This window comes from Sebastes fasciatus, chromosome 5 (assembly GCF_043250625.1).
Source record: "Sebastes fasciatus isolate fSebFas1 chromosome 5, fSebFas1.pri, whole genome shotgun sequence".
NCBI lineage: Eukaryota > Metazoa > Chordata > Actinopteri > Perciformes > Sebastidae > Sebastes > Sebastes fasciatus.
The window spans coordinates 5,185,379-5,199,535 of NC_133799.1; the positions used below are offsets into that span (position 1 = coordinate 5,185,379).

The 14,157-nt window shown below is 39.6% G+C and overlaps 1 protein-coding gene and 8 non-coding genes across 9 annotated transcripts; 5 read left to right on the plus strand and 4 right to left on the minus strand.

Annotated features, from left to right (window-relative positions):
- Positions 1-1,080: 1,080 nt before the first annotated feature.
- Positions 1,081-1,199, minus strand: LOC141768693 (5S ribosomal RNA). Its single transcript, XR_012594187.1, has one exon. It is a non-coding gene; the product is annotated as a 5S ribosomal RNA (ribosomal RNA).
- A 524-nt stretch (positions 1,200-1,723) lies between these two features.
- On the plus strand, positions 1,724-1,842 carry LOC141768689 (5S ribosomal RNA). Its single transcript, XR_012594183.1, has one exon. It is a non-coding gene; the product is annotated as a 5S ribosomal RNA (ribosomal RNA).
- A 1,364-nt stretch (positions 1,843-3,206) lies between these two features.
- Positions 3,207-3,325, minus strand: LOC141768646 (5S ribosomal RNA). Its single transcript, XR_012594142.1, has one exon. It is a non-coding gene; the product is annotated as a 5S ribosomal RNA (ribosomal RNA).
- A 704-nt stretch (positions 3,326-4,029) lies between these two features.
- Positions 4,030-7,849, plus strand: LOC141768580 (uncharacterized). The gene is made up of 8 exons (XM_074636974.1): positions 4,030-4,057; positions 5,172-5,873; positions 6,063-6,134; positions 6,273-6,511; positions 6,907-6,960; positions 7,075-7,185; positions 7,350-7,427; positions 7,535-7,849. The coding sequence occupies exons 2-4, from the start codon at positions 5,177-5,179 to the stop codon at positions 6,335-6,337; spliced, it is 834 nt and encodes a 277-aa protein (XP_074493075.1). The 5' UTR covers positions 4,030-4,057; positions 5,172-5,176; the 3' UTR covers positions 6,338-6,511; positions 6,907-6,960; positions 7,075-7,185; positions 7,350-7,427; positions 7,535-7,849.
- Positions 7,850-9,184: 1,335 nt separating this feature from the next.
- On the plus strand, positions 9,185-9,303 carry LOC141768640 (5S ribosomal RNA). The gene has a single exon (XR_012594136.1). It is a non-coding gene; the product is annotated as a 5S ribosomal RNA (ribosomal RNA).
- Positions 9,304-10,670: 1,367 nt separating this feature from the next.
- Positions 10,671-10,789, minus strand: LOC141768652 (5S ribosomal RNA). Its single transcript, XR_012594148.1, has one exon. It is a non-coding gene; the product is annotated as a 5S ribosomal RNA (ribosomal RNA).
- Positions 10,790-11,391: 602 nt separating this feature from the next.
- Positions 11,392-11,510, plus strand: LOC141768653 (5S ribosomal RNA). The gene has a single exon (XR_012594149.1). It is a non-coding gene; the product is annotated as a 5S ribosomal RNA (ribosomal RNA).
- Positions 11,511-12,878: 1,368 nt separating this feature from the next.
- On the minus strand, positions 12,879-12,997 carry LOC141768654 (5S ribosomal RNA). Its single transcript, XR_012594150.1, has one exon. It is a non-coding gene; the product is annotated as a 5S ribosomal RNA (ribosomal RNA).
- Positions 12,998-13,599: 602 nt separating this feature from the next.
- Positions 13,600-13,718, plus strand: LOC141768656 (5S ribosomal RNA). The gene has a single exon (XR_012594151.1). It is a non-coding gene; the product is annotated as a 5S ribosomal RNA (ribosomal RNA).
- The last annotated feature ends 439 nt before the right edge of the window (positions 13,719-14,157 follow it).

The window sequence follows — 14,157 nt, forward strand, 5'->3', positions numbered from 1 at the left end:
AATAGCCCTATAACTGCACTGTAATTACAGTGAAAAAGGATGAAGGAGGGACTACTTTATTTCACAGCTTGCATACCCAGTTCTTACGCTGAACTACGGGGCCTTTCTCACACATTGTCAACGCTTTGTCCTGATGCTAGTGTGCTGTCACCAAAGAGTAACGGCCATTACTTCAGCTCGAATCACTTCTGCATGCTTTTCAAAAAAAGTTGAAAACTGACGTGTCGTTTGTGAGTGATGAATATCTTGCTGCACTATTCTTTACACTGTATGTTGTCCAATAAACTTAAATAAAGGTTTGTTTGTTTTTCTGAGTGAAATTAATCAGCTTCTAATTAGTTTATGATGTAATGATATGAAAGGACGAGAAAGGTGGCTTAGGTTCTTCTCTGAAATCAGTATTGATCGTCAGGTGGATGCTACGTTAGATCCCAAAACTGCCTCACTTTTCCCCAGTATTTTATTAGAATTGTTAAAACGTACTGTACACATATTTCTGCAGATATAGCTGTAAAAGAAACACCCTTCTTGTTTTACTCCCAAGCACTGATAATGTACACTACTGTATATTCCTAACAATACGTACTCTACATTTGGAAACTTCTCACAATGTCATTTCCCAAAGTATTTTTTTTTGTAAGCACATCATCATTTGAAAATAATATAAATGATACTATAGCTAATTTCATTGCAATATGGACACTGTTACCCCTTATTTTCCCTGCCTTGTTACCCAGTAACAACACGACTGTACCCCAGACAGATGTCTTGCACGTGTATGGACATGTGAGGACAGAGGCCCAAGAAAATTGCTTGGCCTTCCAGCATTTGATATTTACAGCAACACGACATAAGTAAATGTTTGCAAGGAAATGATCAGTGAGTTTAGGAATGCAGAAAGCATTCATCTAATTGGACTTCTATCTGCCATGTCTACACCTGTAACTCCTGATCTGCTCTTTGAAAAATATTTGAAAAGCATTGACATTGTGTGTGCACCATTCTCTTGACTTTCATCTGTGCCTGTCAGTGTCCAATGAAGCAGCAGCGTCCTCTGCTGTTTGTAAAGAGAAGTGCAAAAGCTTACAGCACCTGGTATTCCCAGGCGGTCTCCCATCCAAGTACTGACCAGGCCCGACCCTGCTTAGCTTCCGAGATCAGACGAGATCGGGCGTGTTCAGGGTGGTATGGCCGTAAGCAACAGTACTTGTAAGAAAAGGCCCTTTATAGATGTCGATCACTACCACCGTGAACGCCTGTGTGCATTTCTGTCCATAGGGACGTTAACATATTTCTATAAGTTGTGGGCAAGGAGCTCTGATTACAGTGATACAGTTTCCCCACATGAATGATAAAGACTATCTATTACAGAGGTGAGATTGTAACTAAGCTGCTTGAGTGCAAGTTTGAGGTGTTTTTTCAATTTTATGCTACTTTATACTTCATTTTACAGGGATAGATTGTAGTTTTTACTCCACTACGGTTGTGATTGCTATTGAGACTTTGTAGATTGAGATTTGACATTTAAAACGTGATTGTTTCATAAAATATGGCGCAGTATGATACTTGAAAATGCTGCTTACACAGCAATACATCAGTGATAATAATCCAATAATAGTTTTACAACACAGCCTGTAACAAGGTAACACTGACAGAGTTTGTTACAAAGGCCATTTTTGTCATTACAGCATCTTTAAAGGGCCCTTTTGTTGATGCAGTTGTTGCTTACAGCCATACCACCCTGAACACGCCCGATCTCGTCTGATCTCGGAAGCTAAGCAGGGTCGGGCCTGGTCAGTACTTGGATGGGAGACCGCCTGGGAATACCAGGTGCTGTAAGCTTTTTCACTTCTCTTTACAAACAGCAGAGGACGCCGCTGCTTCTCCGGTGGACACTTTGAAAATCAGACCAGCTCGTCTCTGGACGTTGAATTTCATAATTTTTTCGCTCCTACAAAAATCACTTTCTTTTTCAAAAACAGAAAATCCTTCACAAGGAAACCATATCTACCTCTACTATCTAGAAGCTTATGGTGTGCATATTGAAATGAAGCTACATATTGCCGTCCGCTTACACAATATTTACTTTGTGATTCCCTTGAAAGTGAGAAAATAGATCTATAACTGCACTGTAATTACAGTGAAAAAGGATGAAGGAGGGACTACTTTATTTCACAGCTTGCATACCCAGTTCTTACGCTGAACTACGGGGCCTTTCTCACACATTGTCAACGCTTTGTCCTGATGCTAGTGTGCTGTCACCAAAGAGTAACGGCCATTACTTCAGCTTGAATCACTTCTGCATGCTTTTCAAAAAAAGTTGAAAACTGACGTGTCGTTTGTGAGTGATGAATATCTTGCTGCACTATTCTTTACACTGTATGTTGTCCAATAAACTTAAATAATGGTTTGTTTTTCTTCTGAGTGAAATTGATCAGCTTCTAATTAGTTTATGATGTAATGATATGAAAGGACGAGAAAGGTGGCTTAGGTTCTTCTCTGAAATCAGTATTGATCGTCAGGTGGATGCTACGTTAGATCCCAAAACTGCCTCACTTTTCCCCAGTATTTCATTAGAATTGTTAAAACATACTGTACACATATTTCTACAGATATAGCTATAAAGGAACACCCTACTTGTTTTGTTCCCAAGCACTAATAATGTACACTACTGTGTATTCCTAACAATACGTACTCTACATTTGGAAACTTCTCACAATGTCATTCCCAAAGTATTTTTTTTTTTTAGCACATCATCATTTGAAAATAATATAAATGATACTATAGCTAATTTCATTGCAATATGGACACTGTTACCCCTTATTTTCCCTGCCTTGTTACCCAGTAACAACACGACTGTACCCCAGACAGATGTCTTGCATGTGTATGGACATGTGAGGACAGAGGCCCAAGAAATTGGCTACACCACCGGAGAATTGCTTGGCCTTCCAGCATTTGACATTTACATCAACAAGATATAAGTAAATGTTTGCAAAGAAATGATCAGTGAGTTTAGAATGCAGAAAGCATTCATCTAATTGAACTTCTATCTGCCATGTCTACACCTGTAACTCCTGATCTGTTCTTTAAAAAATATTAGAAAAGCATTGACATTGTGTGTGCACCATTCTATTGACTTTCATCTGTGCCTGTCAGTGTCCAATGAAGCAGCAGCGTCCTCTGCTGTTTGTAAAGAGAAGTGCAAAAGCTTACAGCACCTGGTATTCCCAGGCGGTCTCCCATCCAAGTACTGACCAGGCCCGACCCTGCTTAGCTTCCGAGATCAGACGAGATCGGGCGTGTTCAGGGTGGTATGGCCGTAAGCAACAACTGCATCAACAAAAGGGCCCTTTATAGATGCTGTAACACAAAGTCTTCTTATTCTGTCTATACAGGTAGCAGCTGCAGATTGTCAGGAGCACAAACAAATATTCTCACTTTGATGACAAAAATGGCCTGTGTAACAAACTCTGTCAGTGTTACCTTGTTACAGGCTGTGTTATAAAACTATTATTGGATTATTATCACTGATGTATTGCTGTGTAAGCAGCATTTTCAAGTATCATACTGCGCCATATTTTATGAAATAATCACGTTTTAAATGTCAAATCTCAATCTACAAAGTCTCAATAGCATTCACAACCGTAGTGGAGTAAAAACTACAATCTATCCCTGTAAAATGAAGTATAAAGTAGCATAAAATTGAAAAAAGCACCTCAAAAATGCATTCAAGCAGCTTAGTTACAATCTCACCTCTGTAATAGATAGTCTTTATCATTCATGTGGGGAAACTGTATCACTGTAATCAGAGCTCCTTGCCCACAACTTATAGAAATATGTTAATGTCAATATGGACAGAAATGCACACAGGCGTTCACGGTGGTAGTGATCGACATCTATAAAGGGCCTTTTCTTACAAGTACTGTTGCTTACGGCCATACCACCCCGCGAGGAGGAGTTGTTGTTTCCTTCGCCACTCTGGCAGTGTTGGTCTGGATGAGCTACACTTCTCATCGACTTGAGCTTGAGCTGCGCTGTGTGGACATTACGCCAAACGGTGAGTTATATTTAGATAAATAAAGATTACCGACATGTTACTATAATGTATCCTGGCGCTGTGTGGCGTGTTCTTGCTTGTGTGGACGCTATAAAGTTAACGTTAGCCGTGTTTCTTCAGTTTATTGTGTCGCCGCGGCCGTGTTGGCGACTTTGGGATGAACTACAAGCTAACGTAACATTATTAACAATGAACCAACATGTTATTATAATGTATCCTGGCGCTGTCTGACGTGTTATAAAGTTGTCATTAGCCGTGTTTCCTCAGTTTATTGTGTCGAGCTGCTGCGGTATATTCGGATGAATTACAAGCTAACGAAACTTAACATTCCTTAGGTTGAAAGCATCACGTTGTTAGTTAACATTAATGTCTAATGTAGCGTTAATTACGGTATATCAGCAGCTTACATCAGCAGTAAGGTTAGATATAACGTTACTCTGGACACACTAACGTTACTTTACATACACACATTGACAGAATGATAAATGAACAAGCTTCATATGAATCATAAAGTCGTCGTGTTTGCACTTAACGCTGTTGTCACAGCATGTACTTATACTTAAGGTTTTTAATGCAGGACTTTTACTTGTAGCAGAGTATTTCTACACTGTGGTATCAGTACTATCACTGAAGTACAAGATCAGAGTACTTCTTCCACCTCTGTTAAAATGAGAGAACACCAGAATATTGTTTATTAATTGAGAACCAATGTCTCAGGGTTTTTCATACTTTGTCATGTTGTGTACAACGTACTATTCATGCTTAATTTTAACACTTATTATATGCTTCTATACCATGTCTATCTTTGAGGTGTAAATAGTCTGCCTCAACAACCAGAGCTCATCGTTAAGACATACACAAAGGCAGGCACTTAATCAAGGTACTATACAAAGTAGTAAAGGTAATATTAAAGTAAAGGTATTTGATATCATTTTTTTTTTCTTCAAAACCCTGATAAATACAGTGAGAATATGTAGACAGTAAAGGGGCTAGAGCTGAGATGTGAACCGCCTAATTCCTGCTCTCCCTTGAGACCCTCACTATTAACATTTGTTATGAAAACAATGCCTGTCTATAACATATTAATAGATCAATATGCTTTTCTTCATTACAGGTAAAATGCAGAAAACGTTTTTTTTCCCTGGGAGAATGAGTGTCACATTCCGCAAGGGACCACTCGGATATCTCCGTCAGGATCCAACGGATGCAGCCAAACTCCTTAAAGACAACCCCTCTCTACAGGACAAGTCTGCACCCGTGAAGGAGGAGCTGGTCAGGAAAAATGCACTGACTGTGATCATTTTAAGAGGAGGGGATGCTTCAGATAAAACTGATGTGGCTGGAGAATACATCCTGCAGTTTGGGAAATATAAAGGGAAGTCCTTCCGCTGGCTCCTTGAAAATGACATTGGGTATACCATCTACCTAATCAAGAACCAGCAAAAGGAGGAGACTGCAGGAGTGTTCATGGCAGGGGGGCACATCAAGGACAGCCTGCTGTCATTTGTGAGCTATGCCCTCAGCTTTCAAGAAATCCAGTCTCTTCTCAATTATGAGGAACAAAAGCCAGTTGTGACAGCAGCAGCAGCAGCATCAGAGGATGACCAGCTGGTTGGTTTTGGCTCTCGTGCCAAAAGCACCTGGAGAGAGATTTGGGACAGCAGGGATGATGGCTATGCAGCCTTTATTATGAGGAAAAGCTGTGCTCCAGGAACAAAGATGCACAAACTACAAGTGTACCTGCAGAAGAAGCTGCCCTCCCCCTCTGGCTCCTCTCTGGTGACACATGCCTCACAGGCCCCTGCTGAAGCCATGGGTGGGTCTTGTTTTCCATTTGTTTTGTCAAAAAAATGTATATGCTGTCATGGTATCCAGTGTATTTTAGTACACCAAAGGGAGTAAACTTCGTCTTCCATTATTTCAGTGGTGATTTTATTCATACTATCCTAAGTGCAGTAAAGCCATATTTTTAGTACATTCTAATTCTTGTCTGTTTGCATCACAGTGATGGATGAAGATGAAGAGCTGGAGAGAGCGATGCTGGGTATCTGTCCTTCTAAGCAACATGTGCAGAGCTGTAAGTAAACATTTGTTGTCTTATATTGGTTTGTTTCTACTGCCTGAAGATTCAAAATAATTTACAGTTCAGCCTGTTTAATATTAATTGTGTATTCTATATAGTTTATATTTAATTGTTTTTGTTTGTGTTTTACAGCTGTTTCTGCACCATCAGCATCAACTGCCAGACGACAGGCTTCGGGAACAGAAAGAGGTTCTTAACCAAACAAAAACGTCCTGTCGTCGACAGAGACTCTGGGACCATGAATTCTTATCCCAAACCGAAGCATGACATAAACCGTTCCTTCTCATGTTGACCATGTTCTGGTCATGTTTGTGTTTTGCTGTTCAACTTGTTGTCCTAGTGACTATGAATTGATTCCAGTCATGGCGAGGGTAAGTAGCACTCTTTATTCCAGTTTTTAGACTTATATGATGAATATATATATATATATATATATATATATATATATGTATATATATATATATATATACATATAGGACTGCTGTGGTTACTAACACTTGTATGCATGTGTTTGCAGTGTGCCATGTTGCTTCCCCTGCTTAGGCTAAATTGTAATGACTGACTACTAAATATTTATCCATACAGAACTAAACTGCATGTGTATGAATGAAATTCTTTATACCTTAATGTAACAAACAGTCTGTTTAACTATATAAGGCTGAGATAAGCAGGTGAAGTAAAAGATGGATAATGTATGCCTTTACTAACACCAGTTTTTTTTATATTGTCAAAATATAAATGACTGACAAGATTTTTTCTGTTGTAGTACCATCTGCTACACTGTCCACACCAACTGAACTGACGGGTTCACAAGTAGATGGTAAATGCATTATATTTCTTTTTATCCATTTAAACCTTTCTGTCATATTCCCTCTGATTATGTCCGTTATAAACCAATAATTGATTACTTTTTGTGGTCCTTATCTCCTTGCAGCCCCTGCTCTGCCGATGGTAAAGAGACCTGTGCCCCTTCCTCAGGAGCTGATGTTCCTGATGCCAGAAACACCAGGACCCTTGCCAACAGAGACAACTGTCACTGTTCCAGGTGTGTATTATTTTAACTGTATTTGCATCTTAAAAATATCCATATGTAGTGTCCATCGGAACTGTTCTCATTGATGTAAATCAGATACTGGTGCACAATGTCATAGTCAAGTTTTTTATTTATCTTACTGTGAATAATAATGAAATGTTTAATATTCTATATAGTGTCAGAGGCACTTCCGATTTCTCCTGAGACGTCTGCAGAGCCCATTCAACCGCCGCTGCAACCGCCAAGAGCTCAAAGTAAGTATTTGAATGTTCTTGATTTGGTTGTGTGCGTGTCAAAGAGATAGAATCAAGTCAACACACAATCTTAATAATTTGCTATGTCTTTCTTCTTGCCTGACCAGGTCAGCCATTACCCAGGCCATCAGCTGTCCCCAGCTGTCCTCCTCCACAGCTTAAACAGCATTTGCATAGGAATGATTCTGTCCCAAGCTTTTTGATCCATATTTTATTTATTTGTTTTTACCTTTATTTTATTCAGGGGGAGGTTCACTGAGGGCAATGCTCTCTTTTTCAGGAACGCCCTGATCACATTCACACAGTTACACATTCACACCTGGAAGCTGCCCAGTACAACCACAGTCTGATCTGCTGGTCACTGAGCAACTCCACTGGAGCGGTTGGGGGGGCCTTGCTCAAGGGCATCTCAGTGGTGGTAATGAGGGAGGGCCACCACTGCCCCATATAAGCGGTTTATCAATGTAACCGTGATCACTGTAACTGGTTTCCACTGTATATACTGTATATTTTGCTCATGTAAATAATTATTACATTTATTATATACAATATTATATTTACTTTACCTTACATTTTTGTGTGATATATGTGTGACCTTGCAATATGGGCTCTGTTGAATATTTACTGTTACAGTTGTGGTTAATAAATACATTTCATTCACTAATGTCTACATGTCTCATTAATAAATTAATAATTTATAATGAACAGTAAAGTCTCTAATTGAAGTAATTAAGTAATTGCAATTTAAATGTTACACATAGGAAGAAAACTCTAATATAATTGGTTAATAGCTTTAAGTAAGTCAAGAACTTGATATAACCAGACTAGTCTAATCTAATGATAATCAGAAGAAGTAAATAACAAACTAAGACTCACATTTCTTGATTCCCAAATAGCTCATTATCTTTGATAATGTATCACAGACTTTGTACCAAGTGGGATTCGAACCAGCTCCAGATAATCATTCTTAAATATTCAGGAGAAAACTGCTGGACCAAAGCCGCGTTTTCAGCACCTTGGACAGCGTTAATAAGTCTGCAATTTCATTGGCTGTCAGTGTATGCCACCTATACGCGACTTGCCCCCGCGGCCCGACCCTGCTTAGCTTCCGAGATCAGACGAGATCGGGCGTGTTCAGGGTGGTATGGCCGTAAGCAACAGTACTTGTAAGAAAAGGCCCTTTATAGATGTCGATCACTACCACCGTGAACGCCTGTGTGCATTTCTGTCCATAGGGACGTTAACATATTTCTATAAGTTGTGGGCAAGGAGCTCTGATTACAGTGATACAGTTTCCCCACATGAATGATAAAGACTATCTATTACAGAGGTGAGATTGTAACTAAGCTGCTTGAGTGCAAGTTTGAGGTGTTTTTTCAATTTTATGCTACTTTATACTTCATTTTACAGGGATAGATTGTAGTTTTTACTCCACTACGGTTGTGAATGCTATTGAGACTTTTCAGATTCAGATTTGACATTTAAAACGTGATTGTTTCATAAAATATGGCGCAGTATGATACTTGAAAATGCTGCTTACACAGCAATACATCAGTGATAATAATCCAATAATAGTTTTATAACATAGCCTGTATCAAGGTAACACTGACAGAGTTTGTTACACAGGCCATTTTTGTCATCAAAGTGAGAATATTTGTTTGTGCTCCTGACAATCTGCAGCTGCTACCTGTATAGACAGAATAAGAAGACTTTGTGTTACAGCATCTATAAAGGGCCCTTTTGTTGATGCAGTTGTTGCTTACGGCCATACCACCCTGAACACACCCGATCTCGTCTGATCTCGGAAGCTAAGCAGGGTCGGGCCTGGTCAGTACTTGGATGGGAGACCGCCTGGGAATACCAGGTGCTGTAAGCTTTTTCACTTCTCTTTACAAACAGCAGAGGACGCCGCTGCTTCTCCGGTGGACACTTTGAAAATCAGAGCAGCTCGTCTCTGGACGTTGAATTTCATAATTTTTTCGCTCCTACAAAAATCACTTTCTTTTTCAAAAACAGAAAATCCTTCACAAGGAAACCATATCTACCTCTACTATCTAGAAGCTTATGGTGTGCATATTGAAATGAAGCTACATATTGCCGTCCGCTTACACAATATTTACTTTGTGATTCCCTTGAAAGTGAGAAAATAGCCCTATAACTGTACTGTTATTACAGTGAAAAAGGATGAAGGAGGGACTACTTTATTTCACAGCTTGCATACCCAGTTCTTACGCTGAACTACGGGGCCTTTCTCACACATTGTCAACGCTTTGTCCTGATGCTAGTGTGCTGTCACCAAAGAGTAACGGCCATTACTTCAGCTTGAATCACTTCTGCATGCTTTTCAAAAAAAGTTGAAAACTGACATGTTGTTTGTGAGTGATGAATATCTTGCTGCACTATTCTTTACACTGTATGTTGTCCAATAAACTTAAATAATGGTTTGTTTTTCTTCTGAGTGAAATTGATCAGCTTCTAATTAGTTTATGATGTAATGATATGAAAGGACGAGAAAGGTGGCTTAGGTTCTTCTCTGAAATCAGTATTGATCGTCAGGTGGATGCTACGTTAGATCCCAAAACTGCCTCACTTTTCCCCAGTATTTCATTAGAATTGTTAAAACATACTGTACACATACTTCTACAGCTATAGCTGTAAAGGAACACCCTACTTGTTTTGTTCCCAAGCACTAATAATGTACACTACTGTGTATTCCTAACAATACGTACTCTACATTTGGAAACTTCTCACAATGTCATTCCCAAAGTATTTTTTTTTGTAAGCACATCATCATTTGAAAATAATATAAATGATACTATAGCTAATTTCATTGCAATATGGACACTGTTACCCCTTATTTTCCCTGCCTTGTTACCCAGTAACAACACGACTGTACCCCAGACAGATGTCTTGCATGTGTATGGACATGTGAGGACAGAGGCCCAAGAAATTGGCTACACCACCGGAGAATTGCTTGGCCTTCCAGCATTTGACATTTACATCAACAAGATATAAGTAAATGTTTGCAAAGAAATGATCAGTGAGTTTAGAATGCAGAAAGCATTCATCTAATTGAACTTCTATCTGCCATGTCTACACCTGTAACTCCTGATCTGTTCTTTAAAAAATATTAGAAAAGCATTGACATTGTGTGTGCACCATTCTCTTGACTTTCATCTGTGCCTGTCAGTGTCCAATGAAGAAGCGGCGGCGCTCTCTGCTGTTTGTAAAGAGAAGTGCAAAAGCTTACAGCACCTGGTATTCCCAGGCGGTCTCCCATCCAAGTACTGACCAGGCCCGACCCTGCTTAGCTTCCGAGATCAGACGAGATCGGGCGTGTTCAGGGTGGTATGGCCGTAAGCAACAACTGCATCAACAAAAGGGCCCTTTATAGATGCTGTAACACAAAGTCTTCTTATTCTGTCTATACAGGTAGCAGCTGCAGATTGTCAGGAGCACAAACAAATATTCTCACTTTGATGACAAAAATGGCCTGTGTAACGAACTCTGTCAGTGTTATCTTGTTACAGGCTGTGTTATAAAACTATTATTGGATTATTATCACTGAAGTATTGCTGTGTAAGCAGCATTTTCAAGTATCATACTGCGCCATATTTTATGAAATAATCACGTTTTAAATGTCAAATCTGAATCTACAAAGTCTCAATAGCAATCACAACCGTAGTGGAGTAAAAACTACAATCTATCCCTGTAAAATGAAGTATAAAGTAGCATAAAATTGAAAAAAGCACCTCAAAAATGCATTCAAGCAGCTTAGTTACAATCTCACCTCTGTAATAGATAGTCTTTATCATTCATGTGGGGAAACTGTATCACTGTAATCAGAGCTCCTTGCCCACAACTTATAGAAATATGTTAATGTCAATATGGACAGAAATGCACACAGGCGTTCACGGTGGTAGTGATCGACATCTATAAAGGGCCTTTTCTTACAAGTACTGTTGCTTACGGCCATACCACCCTGAACACGCCCGATCTCGTCTGATCTCGGAAGCTAAGCAGGGTCGGGCCTGGTCAGTACTTGGATGGGAGACCGCCTGGGAATACCAGGTGCTGTAAGCTTTTGCACTTCTCTTTACAAACAGCAGAGAGCGCCGCTGCTTCTTCATTGGACACTGACAGGCACAAATGAAAGTCAAGAGAATGGTGCACACACAATGTCAATGCTTTTCTAATATTTTTTAAAGAACAGATCAGGAGTTACAGGTGTAGACATGGCAGATAGAAGTTCAATTAGATGAATGCTTTCTGCATTCTAAACTCACTGATCATTTCTTTGCAAACATTTACTTATATCTTGTTGATGTAAATGTCAAATGCTGGAAGGCCAAGCAATTCTCCGGTGGTGTAGCCAATTTCTTGGGCCTCTGTCCTCACATGTCCATACACGTGCAAGACATCTGTCTGGGGTACAGTCGTGTTGTTACTGGGTAACAAGGCAGGGAAAATAAGGGGTAACAGTGTCCATATTGCAATGAAATTAGCTATAGTATCATTTATATTATTTTCAAATGATGATGTGCTTACAAAAAAAAATACTTTGGGAAATGACATTGTGAGAAGTTTCCAAATGTAGAGTACGTATTGTTAGGAATATACAGTAGTGTACATTATCAGTGCTTGGGAGTAAAATAAGAAGAGTGTTTCTTTTACAGCTATAGCTGTAGAAGTATGTGTACAGTACGTTTTAACAATTCTAATAAAATACTGGGGAAAAGTGAGGCAGTTTTGGGATCTAACGTAGCATCCACCTGACGATCAATACTGATTTCAGAGAAGAACCTAAGCCACCTTTCGCGTCCTTTCATATCATTACATCATAAACTAATTAGAAGCTGATCAATTTCACTCAGAAGAAAAACAAACCATTATTTAAGTTTATTGGACAACATACAGTGTAAAGAATAGTGCAGCAAGATATTCATCACTCATAAACGACAAGTCAGTTTTCAACTTTTTTTGAAAAGCATGCAGAAGTGATTCAAGCTGAAGTAATGGCCGTTACTCTTTGGTGACAGCACACTAGCATCAGGACAAAGCGTTGACAATGTGGGAGAAAGGCCCCGTAGTTCAGCGTAAGAACTGGGTATGCAAGCTGTGAAATAAAGTATTCCCTCCTTCATCCTTTTTCACTGTAATTACAGTGCAGTTATAGGGCTATTTGCTCACTTTCAAGGGAATCACAAAGTAAATATTGGGTAAGCGAACTGCAATATGTAGCTTCATTTCAATATGCACACCGTAAGCTTCTAGATAGTAGAGGTAGATATGGTTTCCTTGTGAATGTTTTTCTCTTCTTGAAAAAGGAAGTGATTTTTGTAGGAGCGAAAAATTATAAAATTCAAAGTCCAGAGATGAGCTGCTCTGATTTTCAAAGTGTCCACCGGAGAAGCAGCAGTGTCCTCTGCTGTTTGTAAAGAGAAGTGCAAAAGCTTACAGCACCTGGTATTCCCAGGCGGTCTCCCATCCAAGTACTGACCAGGCCCGACCCTGCTTAGCTTCCGAGATCAGACGAGATCGGGCGTGTTCAGGGTGGTATGGCCGTAAGCAACAGTACTTGTAAGAAAAGGCCCTTTATAGATGTCGATCACTACCACCGTGAACGCCTGTGTGCATTTCTGTCCATATTGACATTAACATATTTCTATAAGTTGTGGGCAAGGAGCTCTGATTACAGTGATACAGTTTCCCCACATGAATGATAAAGACTATCTATTACAGAGGTGAGATTGTAACTAAGCTGCTTGAATGCATTTTTGAGGTGCTTTTTTCAATTTTATGCTACTTTATACTTCATTTTACAGGGATAGATTGTAGTTTTTACTCCACTACGGTTGTGATTGCTATTGAGACTTTGTAGATTGAGATTTGACATTTAAAACGTGATTATTTCATAAAATATGGCGCAGTATGATACTTGAAAATGCTGCTTACACAGCAATACATCAGTGATAATAATCCAATAATAGTTTTATAACACAGCCTGTAACAAGGTAACACTGACAGAGTTTGTTACACAGGCCATTTTTGTCATCAAAGTGAGAATATTTGTTTGTGCTCCTGACAATCTGCAGCTGCTACCTGTATAGACAGAATAAGAAGACTTTGTGTTACAGCATCTATAAAGGGCCCTTTTGTTGATGCAGTTGTTGCTTACGGCCATACCACCCTGAACACGCCCGATCTCGTCTGATCTCGGAAGCTAAGCAGGGTCGGGCCTGGTCAGTACTTGGATGGGAGACCGCCTGGGAATACCAGGTGCTGTAAGCTTTTGCACTTCTCTTTACAAACAGCAGAGGACGCTGCTGCTTCATTGGACACTGACAGGCACAGATGAAAGTCAAGAGAATGGTGCACACACAATGTCAATGCTTTTCTAATATTTTTTAAAGAACAGATCAGGAGTTACAGGTGTAGACATGGCAGATAGAAGTTCAATTAGATGAATGCTTTCTGCATTCTAAACTCACTGATCATTTCTTTGCAAACATTTACTTATATCTTGTTGATGTAAATGTCAAATGCTGGAAGGCCAAGCAATTCTCCGGTGGTGTAGCCAATTTCTTGGGCCTCTGTCCTCACATGTCCATACACGTGCAAGACATCTGTCTGGGGTACAGTCGTGTTGTTACTGGGTAACAAGGCAGGGAAAATAAGGGGTAACAGTGTCCATATTGCAATGAAATTAGCTATAGTATCATTTATATTA